The sequence below is a fragment of the Alosa sapidissima genome, chromosome 12 (assembly GCF_018492685.1).
Source record: "Alosa sapidissima isolate fAloSap1 chromosome 12, fAloSap1.pri, whole genome shotgun sequence".
In the NCBI taxonomy this organism is placed as follows: Eukaryota; Metazoa; Chordata; class Actinopteri; order Clupeiformes; family Clupeidae; genus Alosa; species Alosa sapidissima.
Genome location: NC_055968.1, coordinates 20,162,068 through 20,180,819, shown reverse-complemented (window position 1 = coordinate 20,180,819; position 18,752 = coordinate 20,162,068). Strand labels below are relative to the sequence as shown.

At 42.7% G+C, this 18,752-nt stretch overlaps 1 protein-coding gene across 1 annotated transcript; it reads right to left on the bottom strand.

Moving 5' to 3' along the window:
* Positions 1-1,980: 1,980 nt before the first annotated feature.
* Positions 1,981-12,101, bottom strand: LOC121677744 (chymotrypsin-like elastase family member 3B). Its single transcript, XM_042056671.1, has 8 exons — positions 12,046-12,101; positions 11,598-11,686; positions 11,094-11,191; positions 10,688-10,816; positions 5,067-5,203; positions 4,336-4,478; positions 3,823-3,975; positions 1,981-3,240 (listed from the first exon to the last, which is right to left on the bottom strand). The coding sequence occupies exons 1-8, from the start codon at positions 12,086-12,088 to the stop codon at positions 3,223-3,225; spliced, it is 810 nt and encodes a 269-aa protein (XP_041912605.1). The 5' UTR covers positions 12,089-12,101; the 3' UTR covers positions 1,981-3,222.
* Positions 12,102-18,752: the final 6,651 nt, after the last annotated feature.

Genomic DNA, 18,752 nt, shown 5'->3' with positions numbered 1-18,752 from the left:
AAATTATCTTTGTATAAACATGTACATGTAAATGTACTATGTACATTTATTTATTTTTTTAGCATAAATGTAAAGACAGATGCTCCCTATATGTATGTATCCTATGAGTTACTGTAAAATGATTGTATGGAATAATGGACATGTGAAATTTCCACATAATCCAGCAGAGGACGCTGTAGGGCTTTTGGTCACTCTAGGGCCCCTAGCCCTCACCCACCCCCCCATCCCCCACCCCCAACCCTCATCCACTGAGCAAGCCCCCCTTCCCAGGCAGCCGAGGGTTTGGTGTTGTCGTGGGGTCAGCCTGTAGCTCTGTAATGCTTCTATGTCACGGAACTGCACAAGTTCAAAGGTAAGGGTTAGGTGTCCGCACGACTCCTCCACCATGCTGACATGCCTATTTGAGGCTGACGAAGGGAATTGGCTTTCTGCTGAACGCTGTTTGGTTGTCACTGGAGGTAAAAAGTTCAAAGGCCCTCATTTGGTTTGAGTTGCTGTGCTTTGACACGGCGTTGTAGTGAGAGGCTGTGGTAAATTTGAGCAGAATGGATTGTGGTTACTTGGGGGAGCGCGTAGAGTTTTTCAGCTTTGGGTTAAAAGGCCAGCACATCTGGAGCGGGTATCAATATGTCACACACACACACATGCACACACACATACACACACACACACAAACACAAACACACACACGGACGGTATCACACAGGCGGACGGTATCAATATGTCACACACACATGCACACACACATACACACACACACACAAACACAAACACACACACACACAAAGAGAGAGAAAGGGAAAGAGAGAGAAAGAGAGTGGTGTAAAGTGTACATGTTGCAAAAAGGTGAAACAACACGCTGGATGTAGTAACCCAACTCTTCAGTCTTCTAAGCCTAACGCAGCAACACAGCTTAGGAAGTAGTATGCATCATCAATTACCAACTTCCCCCTTGTACTGATTCTTCTCCCCTAAACCCATTACTGGCCGTGGATGTGGTGTGGAGCTCCGTTACGAAGCCCCTGGAGCTCAGAGCTGAAACCCGAAGCACAGTAGCCGACTCGGGAGAAAGAGCATCGGGGGCTGCAGCTCGAGAGGACGCCGTGGCAGGGCCGAGGAAAACAGTTCTGACAGTAATCGTGTCACACACACCAGTAATCCCTGCACACACACACACATTTAGACGCAGACATAAACAAATATGCAGGCAGACACAGACTCAGACACACATTATACACACAAACAGACAGACACACACATACACACACCATGAATGCCAATTTCAAGGCAGTGGAAAAGAAAAACCTGAGTAAATGGGAAAAGTGAAAAAAATATGTTTTTCCATGTCAGACGCCCATTTTGATCTGACCTCGGTGGCAAGCAAGTGGTAGCAATTTCAAGTCAAGGTTTGCCATCAGCACCAATTTATCTGTTCCTTCTCACCCCCCACCGAAAGTCCCCCCCACCCAACTAACACACACACACACACACAGGGTCACAGGCTCCCACATAACTGACCTCGGCGATGATTGATCTGGGACACCTCTTGCTTCCGAAAGCACGTTCCCTCCGCAACACACACCCGTTTATTCTGAGTGCTTGAGACGCAAGAATATGAAGTCATGACTCTGCAGCAAGCAATCTTCATTTTCGCCCACTAATCTTATGAACTGGAGGGATGCACTCATATTTCTCCCTGATGATATTACTGTTTTTCTACCACGATTCTCTGCGTTTTGGTAAAACACATAAACAGACATAAAGCTGTTATCTTCATCCACAGGCCACAACACAGCATGCAGTGTACATTTCTCATTCTGCTATGTGTGGCTATATTTAATCGAAGGTTATTACGGTAATATGAATTAGAAAAGGATCACAGAGAACACATTTCCCATATATTTATTTGACAGACATGGAATTACACAGCACTGAATATCGACTGTGTTTAAAATAATAGCAACTGATTGGTGTAGTGTTTTTGAGTTTATAAATAAATGTACATATATATATATGAATATTGAAAACAGCTGAAAACAAAAGGGGTGAATCCAGCCTTTAGGACAACATTAAGTAAAGAGTAATCCTGTCATTATTGTCACTATTCCAATTACGGGGCTGATTTACATACGGATATTTTGTCCAAACTATGAGAAAATTATATGATTTATCCAGATTTGAATTTATTATGTAACATTTTCTATGATAATGTGTTGATGATCTGTTAAAATGTAACCTACTTCTTTTTCCATTGTCAGAGTTAAACAGTAGAAGTTAGAGAGGCTACTGGAATCCCATGAACTTTGCCCGAATATTTACAAAGATAACATTGTGATTAAGTTGAGTGTCATCAAAGGCCTTATCTCTTTGAAATATGGCTCCTAATGTTTTTCTCAGCCTTGTTGGTATGAAGTCAACATGTAGCTATGAGCTCATCACATGAAATCCACAAATTATTACCATAATTATTTAATGTTATCCTGTCATTTTCAAGGAACGATCTACTTATATTTGTAATGAAAATAATATCCACTTCCTTCTAAAATTACAGTATCAAATTTCACAGTTTTGGGAGAGTGTACATGGTAAGGAGTGCAATATCTATAATCAGAAGTTCACTGACTGAAATCTCAACCAGGTTGGCAAACAAACAGTCCATTTGCATCATGTTGATTGAAAGATTAGAAATTGGGAAAAAACATCAGTGTTTTTCAAATAGTACTGACTGTACAACAGGGACGCGGTGAACCCTAGCATGCCAGAGTTCTGTCAAATATGGTCTCCTGGTCCCACACACAAGGACGTTTGAAAAGCCCTCCAAAGGTTGTTTTGTCACTGCAGTTCAAATTGACTAAGACATCAAGTTAATATAAGCTTTCCCATGACTGCTACTCTGTGCAGTTGCGGAGCACAGAAAGGCTTTTTAATTCTTTTTCATAAGTTTGACTGGCTGGCCAGATCAATGTCAGCCAACATACTAAAGACTCATAAAAGTCCTGACTTCTCATTTTGATCAAACTAAAAAGCTCCACTAACTTTTGGCCAAATAATAAAACCGAGCCTAAAACATATGTGCCGCAGCTTCATTTTCCACTTTTGTGTGATTAAACTGATTTAGAAAAGTTATGAATCAAACTCATATTTGACTTGGTCAGTACTGTTTTATTGCACTTCTGCCACTTTGTTGTCTTGTGAGCTGCTGGGGCAATCTCCCATCGATGCTTAATAATTCAGCATGACCTGAAACGAAAGAGCAAACTGTGAGAGAACATTTCATGGTGTGTGATCGCTGATCACAACTCAACAAGACAAACTGAAGCCTCAGTTCAGCTCAGCATGTGGTATCTGGCAGACAGAACCAACATAGAGAACATAATAAAAAGACAATTTTTATCCTCTTTACTGTAAACACTGATCCAGCTGAGCTCAGTAAGCTGGCCAGAGGCTGTGGGGTTGGTGTCTGTGATGAGGGCTGATAAGTGCGATAGGTAGATAGATAGATAGATAGATAGATAGGTAGATAGATAGATAGATAGGTAGATAGATAGATAGATAGATAGGTAGATAGATAGATAGGTAGATAGATAGATAGATAGATAGATAGATAGATAGATAGATAGATTTACATTTCTACATTTAGTCATTTATTTAGCTGACACTTTTATCGAAAGCAATCAAGGCACAGTGTAATTAGGACATGTTAGTGCAGCAATAGGTACTACTTGCGTAATAGCTAGCTAGCTAGCTAGATAGATAGATAGATAGATAGATAGATAGATAAATAGATACAAAATCTGTCCATATGACAGTGTGTGCACTCACATCGCTGAGCCAGTCAGTGAAGGCGGACGTGCGGGTGAACACTGTTGGCTTTTTCACCTCGTTGCAGGTGCGGGAGGACACAAAGCTGGTCACTCCCTGGATGTACCACTTCCCATCCTTCCCCTTGCAGTTCAGAGGACCGCCAGAATCCCCCTGAAAGGAGAAGGAGGTGTAGGGAGACCCGAAAGAAAGAGAAAGAGAGAGAAAAAGAGAGAGGGAATATGAGTCTCATGATACGGCATGGCATTTTATGATATATGCAAATGACAATTCAGATTTTAAAAGACATACTATGATATACATATCAAAACAATTTTACAAGCTGCCACTTTGCCGAACGCCTCAAACCATGGCATTTTAATTCACACTGAAGGCATGCCAGAGAAAAATTTACTCAGACACACCATAACAGTCACGATAATGTAACATAACATACAGGAACTGACAAAAAAATGTGACCATGTTTCCTTCAAATCAGAACCGTGGGTGCTTGGCATATTTATGGGGACTCACATTGCAGCCAGACTGGACGTCTCCGCCGGCACAGACCATAGTGGGCTTCACGTAATTGCCCCACCAGTCACTGCGGCTGCAGACACTGTGTTCAACTACTGGCAACAGGGCCTGCTGCAGCTTATCAGGCATGGGTCCGTGTGCTGGAACACACACACAAGCACACAAGCACACACACACACACACACACACACACACACAGACACACACACAAACACACACACACCACAGACATATTGCCTTTTACACACATTTGCATGCATTTGTTTCACATTGCTTTTATGTAAAGCAGCTGACAAAACAGGGGGGAGGGCATGTATTCTAATCACTTTATGCATGCCCTCAGAAACAAATCCATGAATTTTAATTTGTTGGAACCTTCCTCTGAGCTAAAGGCACAAAACAATTAAACATTGTAACCTATTTAAAATGGCAAGCATTACATTTATTCAGTTGAGAGTCAAAATATAAGTGAGGCACAATACAAGCAAAATGCCACTAACAGAACACAGAGTGCTAGTTCTGTTAATCTATTTCTCTAGGACCAATTGGACGAGTGGGAGAAGAGAGATTACCAGACACTTCCTCTGTGGATGTGCTACACCTCGTTACCCCACCCCACCTCTACACCCCCACCAACCCCCCCACACACACACAGTGCTAGTAATTAGGTGAGCACATTTTCAAAAAGATAAGAAAAACAAGCCAGTGCTACTAGTATACTGTATTACTGTAGAGGTTGCCCCAGCCAGAGATGTAACATTGCTCGTCATGGGCAGGGATCTCCCCAGCCTCTGGAAGACAGGCTGGCTGGACGTTCTCATTCATGATGGGGGCCTTGTCCAGCTTCAGCAGGGCCATGTCATTACTGTACAAACAAACACATGTCAACTTATCAGAATCTCACTGCTGTTGAGTAGGAGGCATTTATGCTAAACAGTGTGTCCATGAGGGGACCAGGAGGGGTGATATGCTACGTCACCGATTTTGATGAAACTTGGCCAGTTTGAAGGGTCCACTTAAAAACTCAAAAAGCCAAAATAGTAGAGAATTTGAAACAACCCTGGGGGAGTTAGGACCCCCTCCTTGTTTTAGGCCAAATTTTTTAAAAAAAGGCCCAAAATTGCATAACATGTTGACATCCCTCCTGCTGTCAGATTTAAACACAGCAAAGTAACAATCCATGCCATCAAAGGTCCATCCAAGGTTAGTTTAAAACTGCAGTTACAAGGCGTAAGGTGTGATGAGCAACCTCCTTTTTTCGAAATCCTTCCTGCACACCGAGGCGATTCTAGAGTCTGTGGGGGCCTCAAGCAAAAAATCCAAGGGGGCCCTACCGACAAGTGTTATCACCATTATGTTATATCACCATTAGGTTATTATGTTAAATAATAAAAATACAAATAGCGTATTATAAAAATTCTTATATTTTGACATGTATCTCACCACTGCAAGCTGGCAGCTCGACTTGCCTTACATGTGTGTAGAGCAGACTGTCCTGAATCTGGCAATATCATTGCCATGGTGGAGGGATTCTCTGGGGCTGAGCAATTTACAGACATGTGGTATGCGCCTTACAGAAATAAATGGCATTTTTTAATTTAGTGATGAAAAATGACCTTTCTGCGCTCCATATCTGTGACACGCACTGATCTGACCTGACTTAACCCGAGTTTGCGTGTTAGCCTGTGTGTGCCTATGGTGCAGGCTATGCACTCATAATGATTCCCTACAACAACTTTTTACTGCATTGCCATGAACAAAGTAGAGGCAAAAATGGGGTTTCTTTGTTGAACAAATTGGGATGCAATGTGAGCCTTGAATTGGATGGCATGCAGGAATTTTCTAGGATCTCAAAACCGGATTATGAACATGCTTTGCCATTGAGAAACACACGATAGCGTTGGATTATAAACATGCTTTGCCACAAAAACAGACAAAAACGTGGGGTAAGTCCAGCTATATGAAGTTATTATTTTGCTGTAACTTTGTCTGTTCTATAACCCAGAAGGATGCACTTGGTATCAAATGATAGCTTTGTGTCTCCTCTTTCATCTGACATGCGTGGCATATCTATGCGATCACGGGTTCGCAAGTAATTCAAACGAGAGTAATGGGTGTGCAGGTGAACGCAGACTGTAAATATGGTGCAATTTGATTTAATTTCATGATTTCTTTTCCATACTTGATCGTCCAGACAAGTGCGTAGTCTCGTTGGAAAGCCCCACTTCTGCTCTGTCACGCATTAAAGGTTTCATCTCGCTGCGATGAACAGTTCCGAAGCAATGTACAAAAAAGAAAGGGTGTGTTTTTTGAGCACTTTGCGTCAATCAGGTTCTAAAAAATTAACGCGTATGCTTGGTCCTTACTGCATCGCGATTAACATGTTATGGCAGCCCTAATTCAAACATAACGTTAACCATCTCCTTGCTTAACTAGTTGTAACTGTCTCTAGCTAGCTGAAGTTTACTGTCGTATAGATGTAGCAAACCATCTTTCTGCCAATTAACATTAGCCTACTATAACTTCATTGAGTAGGCTAAATGCCAAATCAGTGGCATTGGAAGTGGAGTTGCGGGGGGTGCGGCCGCTCCAAGACATTGTCATTCTCCGTGTACACTGGACATGCAAAGTGTTCTTTACCCAAAGCATACAGTAGGCCTATGCGTTCTCTGTCTATGATCTGCAGGGTTAGGGCCTCCTCGACGAGGCGATTACTGGTCCGCGGATCATTTCTGGCACAATTAAACGGTATCATTGAACCGCGGCCGAAAGAAAAAGAAACTAAACATTTCACAGAATAGGAAACATTTCTTAGTTTATTGTGATCAAATAAAGAGGCATAGCATTAGGGGACAGTGGTGTGAGCGCTCATTCTTGTGTGTGCGCATCTTTGTAAGTTAAACAGTCACCACTGGATACTGTAATGTGGGTAGCAGCAACAAACAACGTAGCCTTTTTAAAACAACAAACGAAGCGGACTCTTGCTGTCCTTGAAAAGATACTGACTAGATCTTGTTAGGCATCTTTAAGTTAGGCTAATGAACATGTTGCATTCTATACAGCCTGATTATGTCATTCTTTAAGCTACATAGCCTGCATGTCTCCAGTTTTCCTCAATTTCACTAATTAAGAAGGGATAATAGGATATTTGACCGGCATATCATCAAAATGTCCGGAAAACGAAACCTCTACCGGTCACTTTGACCGGCACCATTTTTTTCTAGCGGAAACTCTGGTACAGATGTACTGTTTGTACAACAGGACAGCAGCATGCAAAATACATCATTCAATCTCTATGGACGAAATTCTCGCTTGACCCACCGGCAAACGCGCTGAGACCAGATCGGGGGCCCCCTAGCGGCTCGGGGCTCCAAGCAGTTGCCTGCCTTGCCTGTTGACAAGGTGCGCCTCTGCCTGCACATGAAAGGGCCTTTTCCGAAACTAGCTACACTCTCTCCCTAGCCACTTGTACTCCTAACCAAGTGTTAAAGGAACACGCCAACATTTTGGGAAATTATCTTACTCACTGTCTCTGCCATTAGATAAGATGATACATACCCTTCTCGTCTCTGTGTGTGCAGTACCTCAGTCTGAATTAATTTGAATTTGATGGTCAAAGGTCATTGTGATCTCACATTCTTGTGAGGAATGCCTGTAGGAAGTTTTTTTTTTTCCTTTCAAATTCGGCACACACAGTCACTTACACTCAAAGATGAACTGATAAGATTTGAGTGGTCAAAGTTCAGAGTTATTGTGACCTCAAAAAACAACAACATGGGCCTACTGTATCTTTACACCTTGAACACAATATCCTGGAAACACCTTGAGGGAGTTATTTCAAATTTAGCACAACGTAAGCCCTGTACACACATACCCAGATATTTTGTGTTTGGGTCTTTCGTCCACACGTAAACAGTGTTTTAGCCCACACAGAGATATTTTTTTAAAAACCTTCTAAAGAGAATGCTGATTTATTTGGATCTATGTGGACATCCAAAATGGAGATTTTTACAAACAAGGACATGATGGTTACTTTGGGTATTAAATGTTCGTATACAGCAAGTCAGTCAGTACTCCTGGGCTTTTCTTGTTTTGTAGCCTACTGTACCTCAATGTCCGTCCATCGTAAAAACAAAACATGTCTGTAGACCCTGCTTACAGAAATTAGTACAAGTTGTTTTAAAGCAGAAACTCTGACATGGTATAACCACCTAGCTTAATGTTAGGGTCCCACAAGGAAATGTGTCTGAAACATTGAAAACATGATAATGCCATACGACTGTCTGCTGTCTGCTGTGTTGGGCTAATGGAACAGTGCTAATGGAGCAATGCCAAGCTATATTTTCCCATATTAAAACCATTCATCACATGAAAAATAACAATGTTATTATCATGTGATATTAACAATAATAACAATACTCTGTGTTTCCAGGATATTATGGGTTTTTTTGTGAGGTCACAGTAATATTGACCTTTCACCACCCAAATATAATCAGCCACAAAACTTCTGTTAGACTTTTTTTGAGGACGGTCACTGAAAGGAGTTGTAACAGTTATCGGAGGCAAGTCAATGGCTATGGCACTCACATGCTATTTGGGGTCATGTTGTAACCTGAATTGACTCTGAGATGCTGCTGCTGTGTGTCTGGAGTGGTAGTTGTTGGTGCCTACTGTACATCAAGGGCTTGCGTGTCGCTGTGTATGTTGTTGATCAGATCATAAGTGTCCACAGTAATGAAAAGGAATGACTGGAGAATTTATAATATTGCTTGGTATGTTGGTATTTTGCTGATCGGATCATAAATGACCATAGCAACAAAGAGGAATGACTGAAGAATTTGTGAATTTGTGGTTGGTAGTTGGTATCTAAATATTTGTTGGTATTTGTTGGTGTCTGCATCAAAGGCTTGCGGTTTGACTGGGTATGTTAATGATTAGATAATAAACCGGCACAGCAATGAAGAGGATTGACTGAAGAATGTGTAGGTATTTGTGGGTGCCCACATCAAGAGCTTACGGTTGGTGTTGGTATTGGTTGGTAGACAACCTATCATGAGTGTGGAGGCAGCTAGGTCTGAGATGCCAGATACCACGGTTGAGCCTTCTGGAGGTCACCAATGAATGACGAAGACAAAGTAAGTGCAAGTGAATATTTGTACCAAATTAAAAAACATCCCTACAGGCATTTATGATATATAATTTTCTCAAGAATGCAAGGTCCTTGACCTCGACCTTTGACCACCAAATTCAAATATTTGTTATCTGTGAGTCAAAGTGAATATTTGTATCACATATGAAATTATGTCAGGGATTTCTTGAAGTTATTCACCACAAAGTGATATATATAAGGTCACAGTGACCTTGACCTTTGACCTTTGGCTACCAAAATGTTAAAAGTTATTATTTGAATCCAAGTGACTGTTTCTAGCCCTGAGAAATGTTGAAGATATCACATTTGCAAATATTGGACCTATGGGTATACTGGTGTATGTCACCCAATGATGTCATTTTGAGCTACCTTAAGGAATATATTGCACTCAGGACATTAAATCTAGCTTGGATTTGATCAGTAGACATGATTGATGATAATACGTATATCTCCATTTGTCCACCATAAATGACCTAAACATTATGTTTCAAGCAATCATTGAAGTAGATATGTATTTGAAATCACTGGCTGGATCACACTATTTAGGCGGTTACAGCGACAAAAATAATAAAAGGCCGAGCATTTTTCTTTTGATTTATAAAGTCCACAGATGGCCCTTTCATGTGCAGAAAGAATTTTGAAAAAAGGAGGTTGCTCATCGGAGATATTAAGGTCTGAATATTGCTATTTTTGGGGTATTCGCCAAAAGGCATGTGAAATAGTGGATACATGCAATCCTGGACTGACACCAGTCACACCTTACGCCTTCTAACTCCAGTTTTAAACAAACCTTGGATGCACCTTTGATGGCATGGATTGTTACTGTCAACATTTTATGCAATTGTGGGCCTTTTTTTGAGATTTTTTGGCATAAATCAAGGAGGGGGTCGTAACTCCCCCTGTGTTTCAAATTTGTACAATTTTGGCTTTTTGAGTTTTTAGGTGGACCCTTCAAACTGGCCAAGTTTCATCAAAATCGGTGACATGTATCACCCCCACCTGGTCCTCTAATGGACACACTGTTAATGTTTAAAATGGATACTGATATGGACGGAAGCCTCTGTCTGGCCTCTGCCTGTACTTTGCGCATTCATTTCAAGCATATGGATGCAGATGAATCAACGTATGAAACATCTGTCTGTTTCATAGCATAAATCGGGCTTAAGCCAACATAATACTGGATGTAAGGAGTACACCAACCCACAGGCCACACAGTCGATGTTCCAGTTGGGGTGGCTAACAATGCGCAGCACGTCTCTGATCTGCTCCGTGCCCTCCTGCACACTCAGGTCATGCTCCCCCAGCACCACACGGTACACATCCCCAGGGCTAAAAGAGAAAAAGGACAACACAGCTGTGATCGCTCGGTTACGAGTTATCAAATCGCGAGGCATTAAGAGCTATCCTTTTTTTTTGTCAGAAAGTGTATCGAATCCGTCATCTCTCTTAGTGCCTGAGGCAGTAAAGATAGCTCAGTTGCCTTGCACTATGACATCATGTGTACTCTTTAATTACACCGCAAACACCAGTGAACCGTGAGGCATGAAGTGGCAGCAGGACGGGGATTTTGCCTCCAGGCCGCAGTAAGGAAAACAGAGAAACTTACAAGATGCAGTGGCCGGCCGTCAGGATCCAGCGAGGGGCGATTAGAGTGCCCCCACATGTGTGGTGGTAGCGGCTGCCATGCTTGAACTGCAGGGAGATCTGGGGAAGCCAGGGGCAGAAAGAGAAGAACATATGGTCACATTTTACAGCGCTGTGTCCTTGTTACATTGTACCTAAACTGTAAAGTACAATACAATATACAGTGCTAAACTGAGGAACAGGGAATAATAGCAGCACATTAGCACTGTATACTTACAGGACTAATAAACCAGAGTTTGGGTTAGAGTTAGGATAAAGATCAGTGTTGGGGTAAAGATTGGGTTCAGTGTTAAGGTTAGGCTAGATTAGTACAAACATTTTGTCTCAACGTTCAGATAATTAGTGTTTCACCACTTGTTTCATGGTCATATGTACAACATACAGTATACACAATATATAGTGTAACCACATATTATTGGATGTAACACCTTATTTAGTCATCAGTAACATTACGAGTCCAGCTCACCTGCCAAGGCCAGCTGTGGGCACGAGCATCCTCTCCATTCACCACCCTGCTGGTATTGGGTTCGTAGGTGGGAGTGCCACATCCATAGGCTAGGACAGAGAGCAGAGGGAGTGCAAAACAGCCTCGGGTTAGTGTCTGTATCAGTTATGTATCAGTTATGGGTCATTGAGTTTGGAGTCCAGAGAGTGGAAAATGTGGCAGCGGAATTTCAACCCCAACAAATTCATTTGTAATCGAGGGCAACCCAGATTCACACAATTCTTGTAAGCGAAAGATAAAATCCAAAACAAAAGGTTGATCATCTTATCTAATCATTTTTCCTCAAAGCCATCAAAGACAAAGGTCCCCGCATAATCTTGATCTGGCATACAGCACTGGGCGGAGATGGCCATGTCAGGTTTGTGACTGGCACCGTACCAGGGTCTGTGTGATCATTTCACCGACTCACCGTACGCCACCAAGAGCAGCACGCAAGCTAGTTTCATCAGCATGACGAAGGAGGTGTGTGTGTGTATGTGTGTGTGAGCAATGATCACCCTCTGGAGGTCTTATACCTCACTGGCCTTCCACTAGCCCAGACGACACTATCAGCCTCCTGCTGCTTATCGGCGCCCACTGCTAATATTAGCTGGGAAGAACCTCCTGTGCTGCACATGCAAACATTGCACCATGTCCTGACATTGAGGTGTGATATGGTGTAATGGTAAATAGAGTAGAGAAAAGAGAAGGCAAGGAAGAGCGGAATTCTGCAAACGTAGGTTGTGTTTGATTTGCACAGATGCATGGTTTTCCACCTGCTGTATGTTCAGGTCACTAAAGATACCAGTGGAGTGGGATAGGACATGTTGTTCCAGAGGTGGGTACAGGAATGGAGAGTGGGGGAGAAAGAGAGAGAACATGTATAAGGAGAGAGAGAGAGAGAGAGACACTCAGTCGGATTCTCTGAAGGAAGCTTTGAAAAATGCGCCCCGTTCCCTTCAACGACCACAGAACTGGATCCACTCGGGCTCCTGCTCAAGAGCAACAGTCCAGTAACAGCTTTTCTCCTGCCCTAATAAATAACGTGCGCTGTAGACCGGGGTCCGGCCTCTGGGGCCCCCCCTTGCTCCCGATGAACCTGGCGCTGATTCTCTATGCTACTCTGCCTGACTGTATCTTCCCTTCCTAAGGGGAATTAGCCAGATCCTCCCAAAGAGCCCGCACTCAACCATAAATCCCCCTTTCTTAAAGAAGCACGGCGAATCGATGTATGGGCCCAACAGCTACATGGATCTGTTTGTTTTTGCGCCGTGTTAGACAAATTCTCCACGCCAGATATTGTCTGTGCTGATTTATGGAGCAGACATGTGCAATGTGTTTACATAACGACGCTGTGGCATTAGAGAAAACTAATGTTAATGTACCCAGGGACAAACTGTCCACGGTTCTCCAATGTGAACCTGGCAAATAATGTCAGTTCCCGGGTCGAGAAAGACCTGCAGGGACTGTGGACGATGTAGCTTCCCACTGATAGTAAGTGTTTGCAATGACTAAGACAGGTGTGGACCTTTATATATATTTGTATTCACAATAAGGCTTGTGATTCAAATTTCATGTGTGTAAGTGTATTCATAAGTATGTGCACATGTATGTGTGTGTGTGTGTGTGTGTGTGTGTGGGGGGGGGGGGGGGGGGGGGGGTCATTGTCTGCAGATGTGAACACATGTGCAAGTGTATATCTGCCTCATTTTCTCGCCGTCTGTGTGTGTCTGTGCGTGTCTGTGTGTATGTATATGTGTTTGTGAGTGCACATGGTTGTGAGTTAACGGTTCTGTGAGCGATGTGGTCATTTGCGCTGACTTACAGTCTGCACCATGAGATTATCTGATACATCAAGTCTAAATGATACACTGTGTTCGATCCAAGCAGTCATTCTTCTAAACAAATTATGAGTCCATGCTGCTCAATACATTTGTCTCCCCCCCCCCCCCCCCCCGAAAAAAAAACCTAGCTGCTTCCTGCACTGCAGTCTCCACCATTGAATAAGCTGTCCTGGGTGTTTACTCCACGTGAGGCCAAATAATTTATGACATTCAGACATTTTCTATATTCCATCGAAGTGACCCTGAGAAATACTGTATAAATCAGACCATCCAAGGATTGCAGCAGTTAGCAACAGAAGCTTGTCGGCTTGCTGTCCACTTAGAGGTACAGACAGTGATAAATGACCATCTCTCAGCTCACACCACACAAAGGCCAAGTGTGTCTGTGAAGGGTTCCCAGATATGACAGGCATCTGCAGTGCGGAAACCAGACGCTCGGGGCTACAGTCTTTGATGGTGCGCTTTAATGGATAAATCATATTTGAACTGGCTGTCAGATAGTGTTTAAAGCCTCCATTTCCTGTAATTGAAAGTGGGCCAGTTGAGTCGTTAGAAGACAGTCAAATCAATGAGCAGAGAGTGGGGTATGATTCTTGTGTAGCTAATTTGTGTGGTTTGTAGAAAAAAGACTAAAAAAAGGGATTCATCAGCTGGGGATTTGTGCAAAATATATATGAATCATAGTTGGCATAGATGAGAAATGTAATCTAGACCTAATAAAAAGTACTTAAAAATCAGCTCACTTCCTTTACCCTGATATTTATGCAGTGTGATTGTGATATAAATGCTCCAAAGGTCTTTATAATTTGTCTCGGTGTTCCAATCATTCATCATAATTCCGCAATAATTTGTAGCAATTTGCTTGGATGTCTAGATAATGAAATACAAATGAAGTATGTGGAGGTATTAATCTCAGGCTGTATAACCACCAAGAAAAATGTTATAGACCTACGAATATGATCAGTGTGAATCTCTTTATAATACACTATATAACATATTATTATCATATTATTAATGTATTATTAAATGTATTGAAGTTTGATCATATATAAGCACTTGGAAAGTGATACAGACGCTTGTGCCACAGCTCCCTGTATCCATGTATGTATCAATGTTTCATTATTATATCAATATCTATACTGTCAAAGTGCATAAAGAATATCTCAAATGACCACTATTTATTTAAAAAACTGAAGCCATTGACTTTGGGGATATACAGTATAGTGCATTTATTTTTCCAGTTTTCCATCCCACAAGACTTTAGTTATGTTGAGCTATGGTCTCGGATGTGGCCAATCAAATACAGCAAGCAAGCCATTTGCATTCTTGTGTTCAAGAACTGGTCTTGTGGTTTCAGCATGTTTGGGGCCAAATTCAGAGCAAATCAGTCATAGGTCAGTTGCTTGATGATTTAACCCTCCTATTGTGTTCGTTTTATGTTTACTAGTTTTGTGTTCCTGGTCAAAAATGACCGCTGCATTATAGCTTGTTATAAATCCATAGTAACACACATGTTATCATGTAATGTTGTGTTCTATTGGATATAACCAGTTTTGTACTTCCATTTGCTATTTATGGCCTGCAGGCCTCACTACACAAGTTAAATAAAACACTCAAATTGTTATAAAAATTATCAAAATTTGTTTTGTGTGTTCAGATGCCCTGTATTAACAAAGTCAAGGATCTTCATGGTGGTCAGAATAAGTCAACAATATCGGTCACATTTGACTGCGAACACAACAGGGTTAAACTGAGTTTACTAGCATGTTAGATGCTAACTAGTGACCACATAATAAAAACAGTTAGCTTGTTAACTGGTGTGTCATATGACCATATAGTAATAGTAAAAAACAACAACAACAAACAAACACAAAACCCATCAAAACTAAAAGCTATGTTGTTTGGCATGATCTTTTGGTTCATTTGTTTATTTGTGGAAAGACTTATCAAGTGACATACTTTATGTCAGATGGCAGACCGACTGACATGACTACAAACCATTTTGTCTTAGAGGGTGGAGTAAAACTGGCATAACTTTGTGTGTCTATTATGATTTATGATGTAGACATACTACATTCACCATGCTTTTTTCCATGACTACTCTCCATGCTTTTTCCAGACCTCTAGTCAGTCTACCAGGTATATTTTTCATACAGTAGTTCTTTGCACAGTGCAAATTCGTCCCACCCAGCCATGATTTCATGCTCGCTGGCACGGGAAACAATGCATACAGTAGGTGAAGGTGAAACCATCAGTTTATGCTACATTTCATTTAAGCAATGGTGAATTACACCCTTTTCTTCCTGCCAACAGTCTTGGATCATGCTTTTGAAATGGGAAGTCACCCCCCCCCCCCCCCACCTTTTCTCAACTGCCCATAGTCTACAGAAAGTTTGTCTGTCGGTCCGGCCCAGTTAGCATTGAGCAACCTGAAGCTGTTCCAAGCACCACAGCACTCCTCTCTCTCTCTCTCTCTCTCTCTCTCTCTCTTGCTGGAAAGACATGGAATGGATTATTCCTAATTACTGTCCCAGATGTTGGCTTAAGTTTATCAAGGAGAGGATCTGATAGGGCGTACAGTTCAAAATCCCGTGCCAAAACGCACGCACTAGGCCGCCTATGCAAATGGGACATGTAAAAGTTGGTTGGGAATGGGATCAGAGATCTGTGAGTTGGTTGTGTTACATTTGGATTAAGGAGAGACTAGACAGGCTTCATGGTTCACGATCCTCCATTGAGGACGTTGGGATTTTCAGCCTCAGTAGACTGCTGCTATGCCAGCAAAACCTTCCTGTATCCACCCATTGAAACTTTCCGTGTGTCCATCCATCCAAGCCTTCATCCATCATCCCTTGTATTTATTAACATAAAGTAGAACGTCTTGTTGACAGAGATGTCAAAACTGCTAAGAGGATTCGAATTTCAAATGGCAGAGAGGAGACGACCGAATGCAGCATTAGCGAATGAGCGATCATCGAGGATAAATATTTTAGCACCTAAATGAGTTTGTGATGGAACGATAAGGTGTTTCAATGGAGAAGAAATCCTATTAAGCCTGAGTTTGACCGCTCAGCAGGTTAGGCTAATCTGAGTCAAAGGCCACATGAGGCACACCTGTGAAGCCGAAGGCACTGGTGGTAAAACAAATAGCGACCCTAATGACTTTATCCTGCTCCGAAACCATTTGATCCTCCGAGTTCAAGAGACAGACTTTGTTTTGCTATCAAGTGTCCTGTTCTGATTGGCACATTGTGGTGAGGTCATTGGCAAAGATCCCTTTGAAAAAAGGAACCCTGGAAATGAAATGGAGAGATAAAGGTGTGTGTGTGTGTGTGTGGAGGGGTGGTGGTAGTGGGGGGGGTGGGTGGGACCTACCCAGTGCTGTCTGTCATGGGCCTCTGGGTTCAGGAAGCGAGCAGAGAAAGAGAAGAAAAGGGAGGAATTCATAACAAGGCCATCATACCCTTCACTGATAATTGGCAGTGCTACATGAAGGAGCTCTCAGTCCAAATAAACACTCCATCCCACCGGGCCAGCCACTGGGAGCTTCACTTCTTACACTTCCCTTCCCCTCCCTTCCCCGCAACTCCCTCGCTCTCTCCTCGTCCTCTATCTTCGTCTTTCTTCAAACCCTAATCTCGTTTTTTTTTTTTCAGTGCTTTCTTTTTCAACCCCTCCTCATTTCTTTCAGTCCTGCTTCCTCTTGTCTGAAGTCCCCCATCTCCCTTTGTCTCTAATTTCTCATTCTTCACTCTCTCGCTGTGTTCCTCTGCTCCCCCTCTCTCACCTCACCTCCCTTCTCTCTGTCTCTTCTCATCCACTCCTGCCCTGTCTTTGATATCCCTTTCTCTCCATTTAAGACTCTCCTCCACCCCTACCCAGGACTAAATGACTGTGTTTCCAGCTGTAATTGGCTCCATTTGGACACCTTAAGGCTCCCGTGGTGACACTTCTCAGCTCCATTCACCCTCCCTCCCCCTCCCTCCCCCTCCCAGTCCTACCTCTCCGTTCTTCCATTCACTTTCTCTTTTTTCCTCCCTGTGGATTTCAAAGCCACTCTTCTCCCACTCCCTCCCCCTGCAAACCCCCCTCCCCCGCCTGCTCCCCCACCCACCCCATCCTCCACCCCGATCTGGCTGGGGTTTGCCGAAGGAGCCCGCTTCACTCAGCTCTGCTCTGCTCTGCAGAGCTTTAACTAAAACCTTGTTGGGCAAATTAAGAACGGTTTAGGCTCTTGCTCTGGCTTGCATCACAGGGCCGTAAACACGGAGCACTGCCGGTGTCCCGGGGCCGGGTGGGGGCCCCTGCTGCGATTATCTGTGTGCTTTTACTGTAACTCATAAATCAAACGTCGATTCGGCTCCTTTCGGACTGTGCCCTGAATTTCTGGCTGTGTCCAGCTAGCCAGAGCTGTGTCTCTGGGGCTCATTGCTATGTGCTGGGATGGGACCTTGGTGACTTTCCATGTCCTAAATCAATTCATATGCTAGATATGACAGTTTCATTTTTCATATGAACTCATCATATGTGTGGTTGCTAATACCTTGGGTGTCCTGATGATCACAATAAGAGGATGTGATTGCGGACAGAGAGCCCCACTAGGATGAAGCAGAGTTGATCTGTTTTGGATTTGTGGTTCGGTGTGACAGAGCAGGGTGGATAATAGAGTTTCTATGATTAATAAAGACATGGCCTGCAATTGAGGAATCTAGACTGGTAACATTTATGAATGGAGGAGGCTTGATGTGCATTGTAAGCTGCACCGAATGGTACGACACAAATGTCCATTGAAGGCCTAATCATTTCCTCATGGTGGCCACTATTATATTTCACTTCTTTCTTAAATTTCAACAGAACTGTAGTATTTGTGAGTTTGGTATTCATTATAAAGACACATAAAGCTGAAATCTGTGAAAGCGGTGCTTTGAATTCATTGATTGGCAATTCATTTGTGACTTATAAAAATGCTGAAATGGGGAAACCGGGGATCCGCCAGCCTTGATTGTGCGGTCTGTTCCTGACATCAACCTGTTGATGGAGTGTGGGGGCACCTGGTCATTGTGACTTGAAATTGGTTTAAACAGATCCATCATCCAGTGGCTCAGACTTCAAAAGCTGTTGCTCTGTAATAAGCCTTAAATGGTGGCTCTCTAATGGCTAATGATCCCGCAATAGCCTGCCAGGTTAAATTAAATACCCCAGCGCTTAACACAAACCTACTATAGATTAGGGAGCCTGTGAGCTCCATTTGTAATTGGACAATGATCAGAGAGGGAGAGAGAAAGAGAGAGAG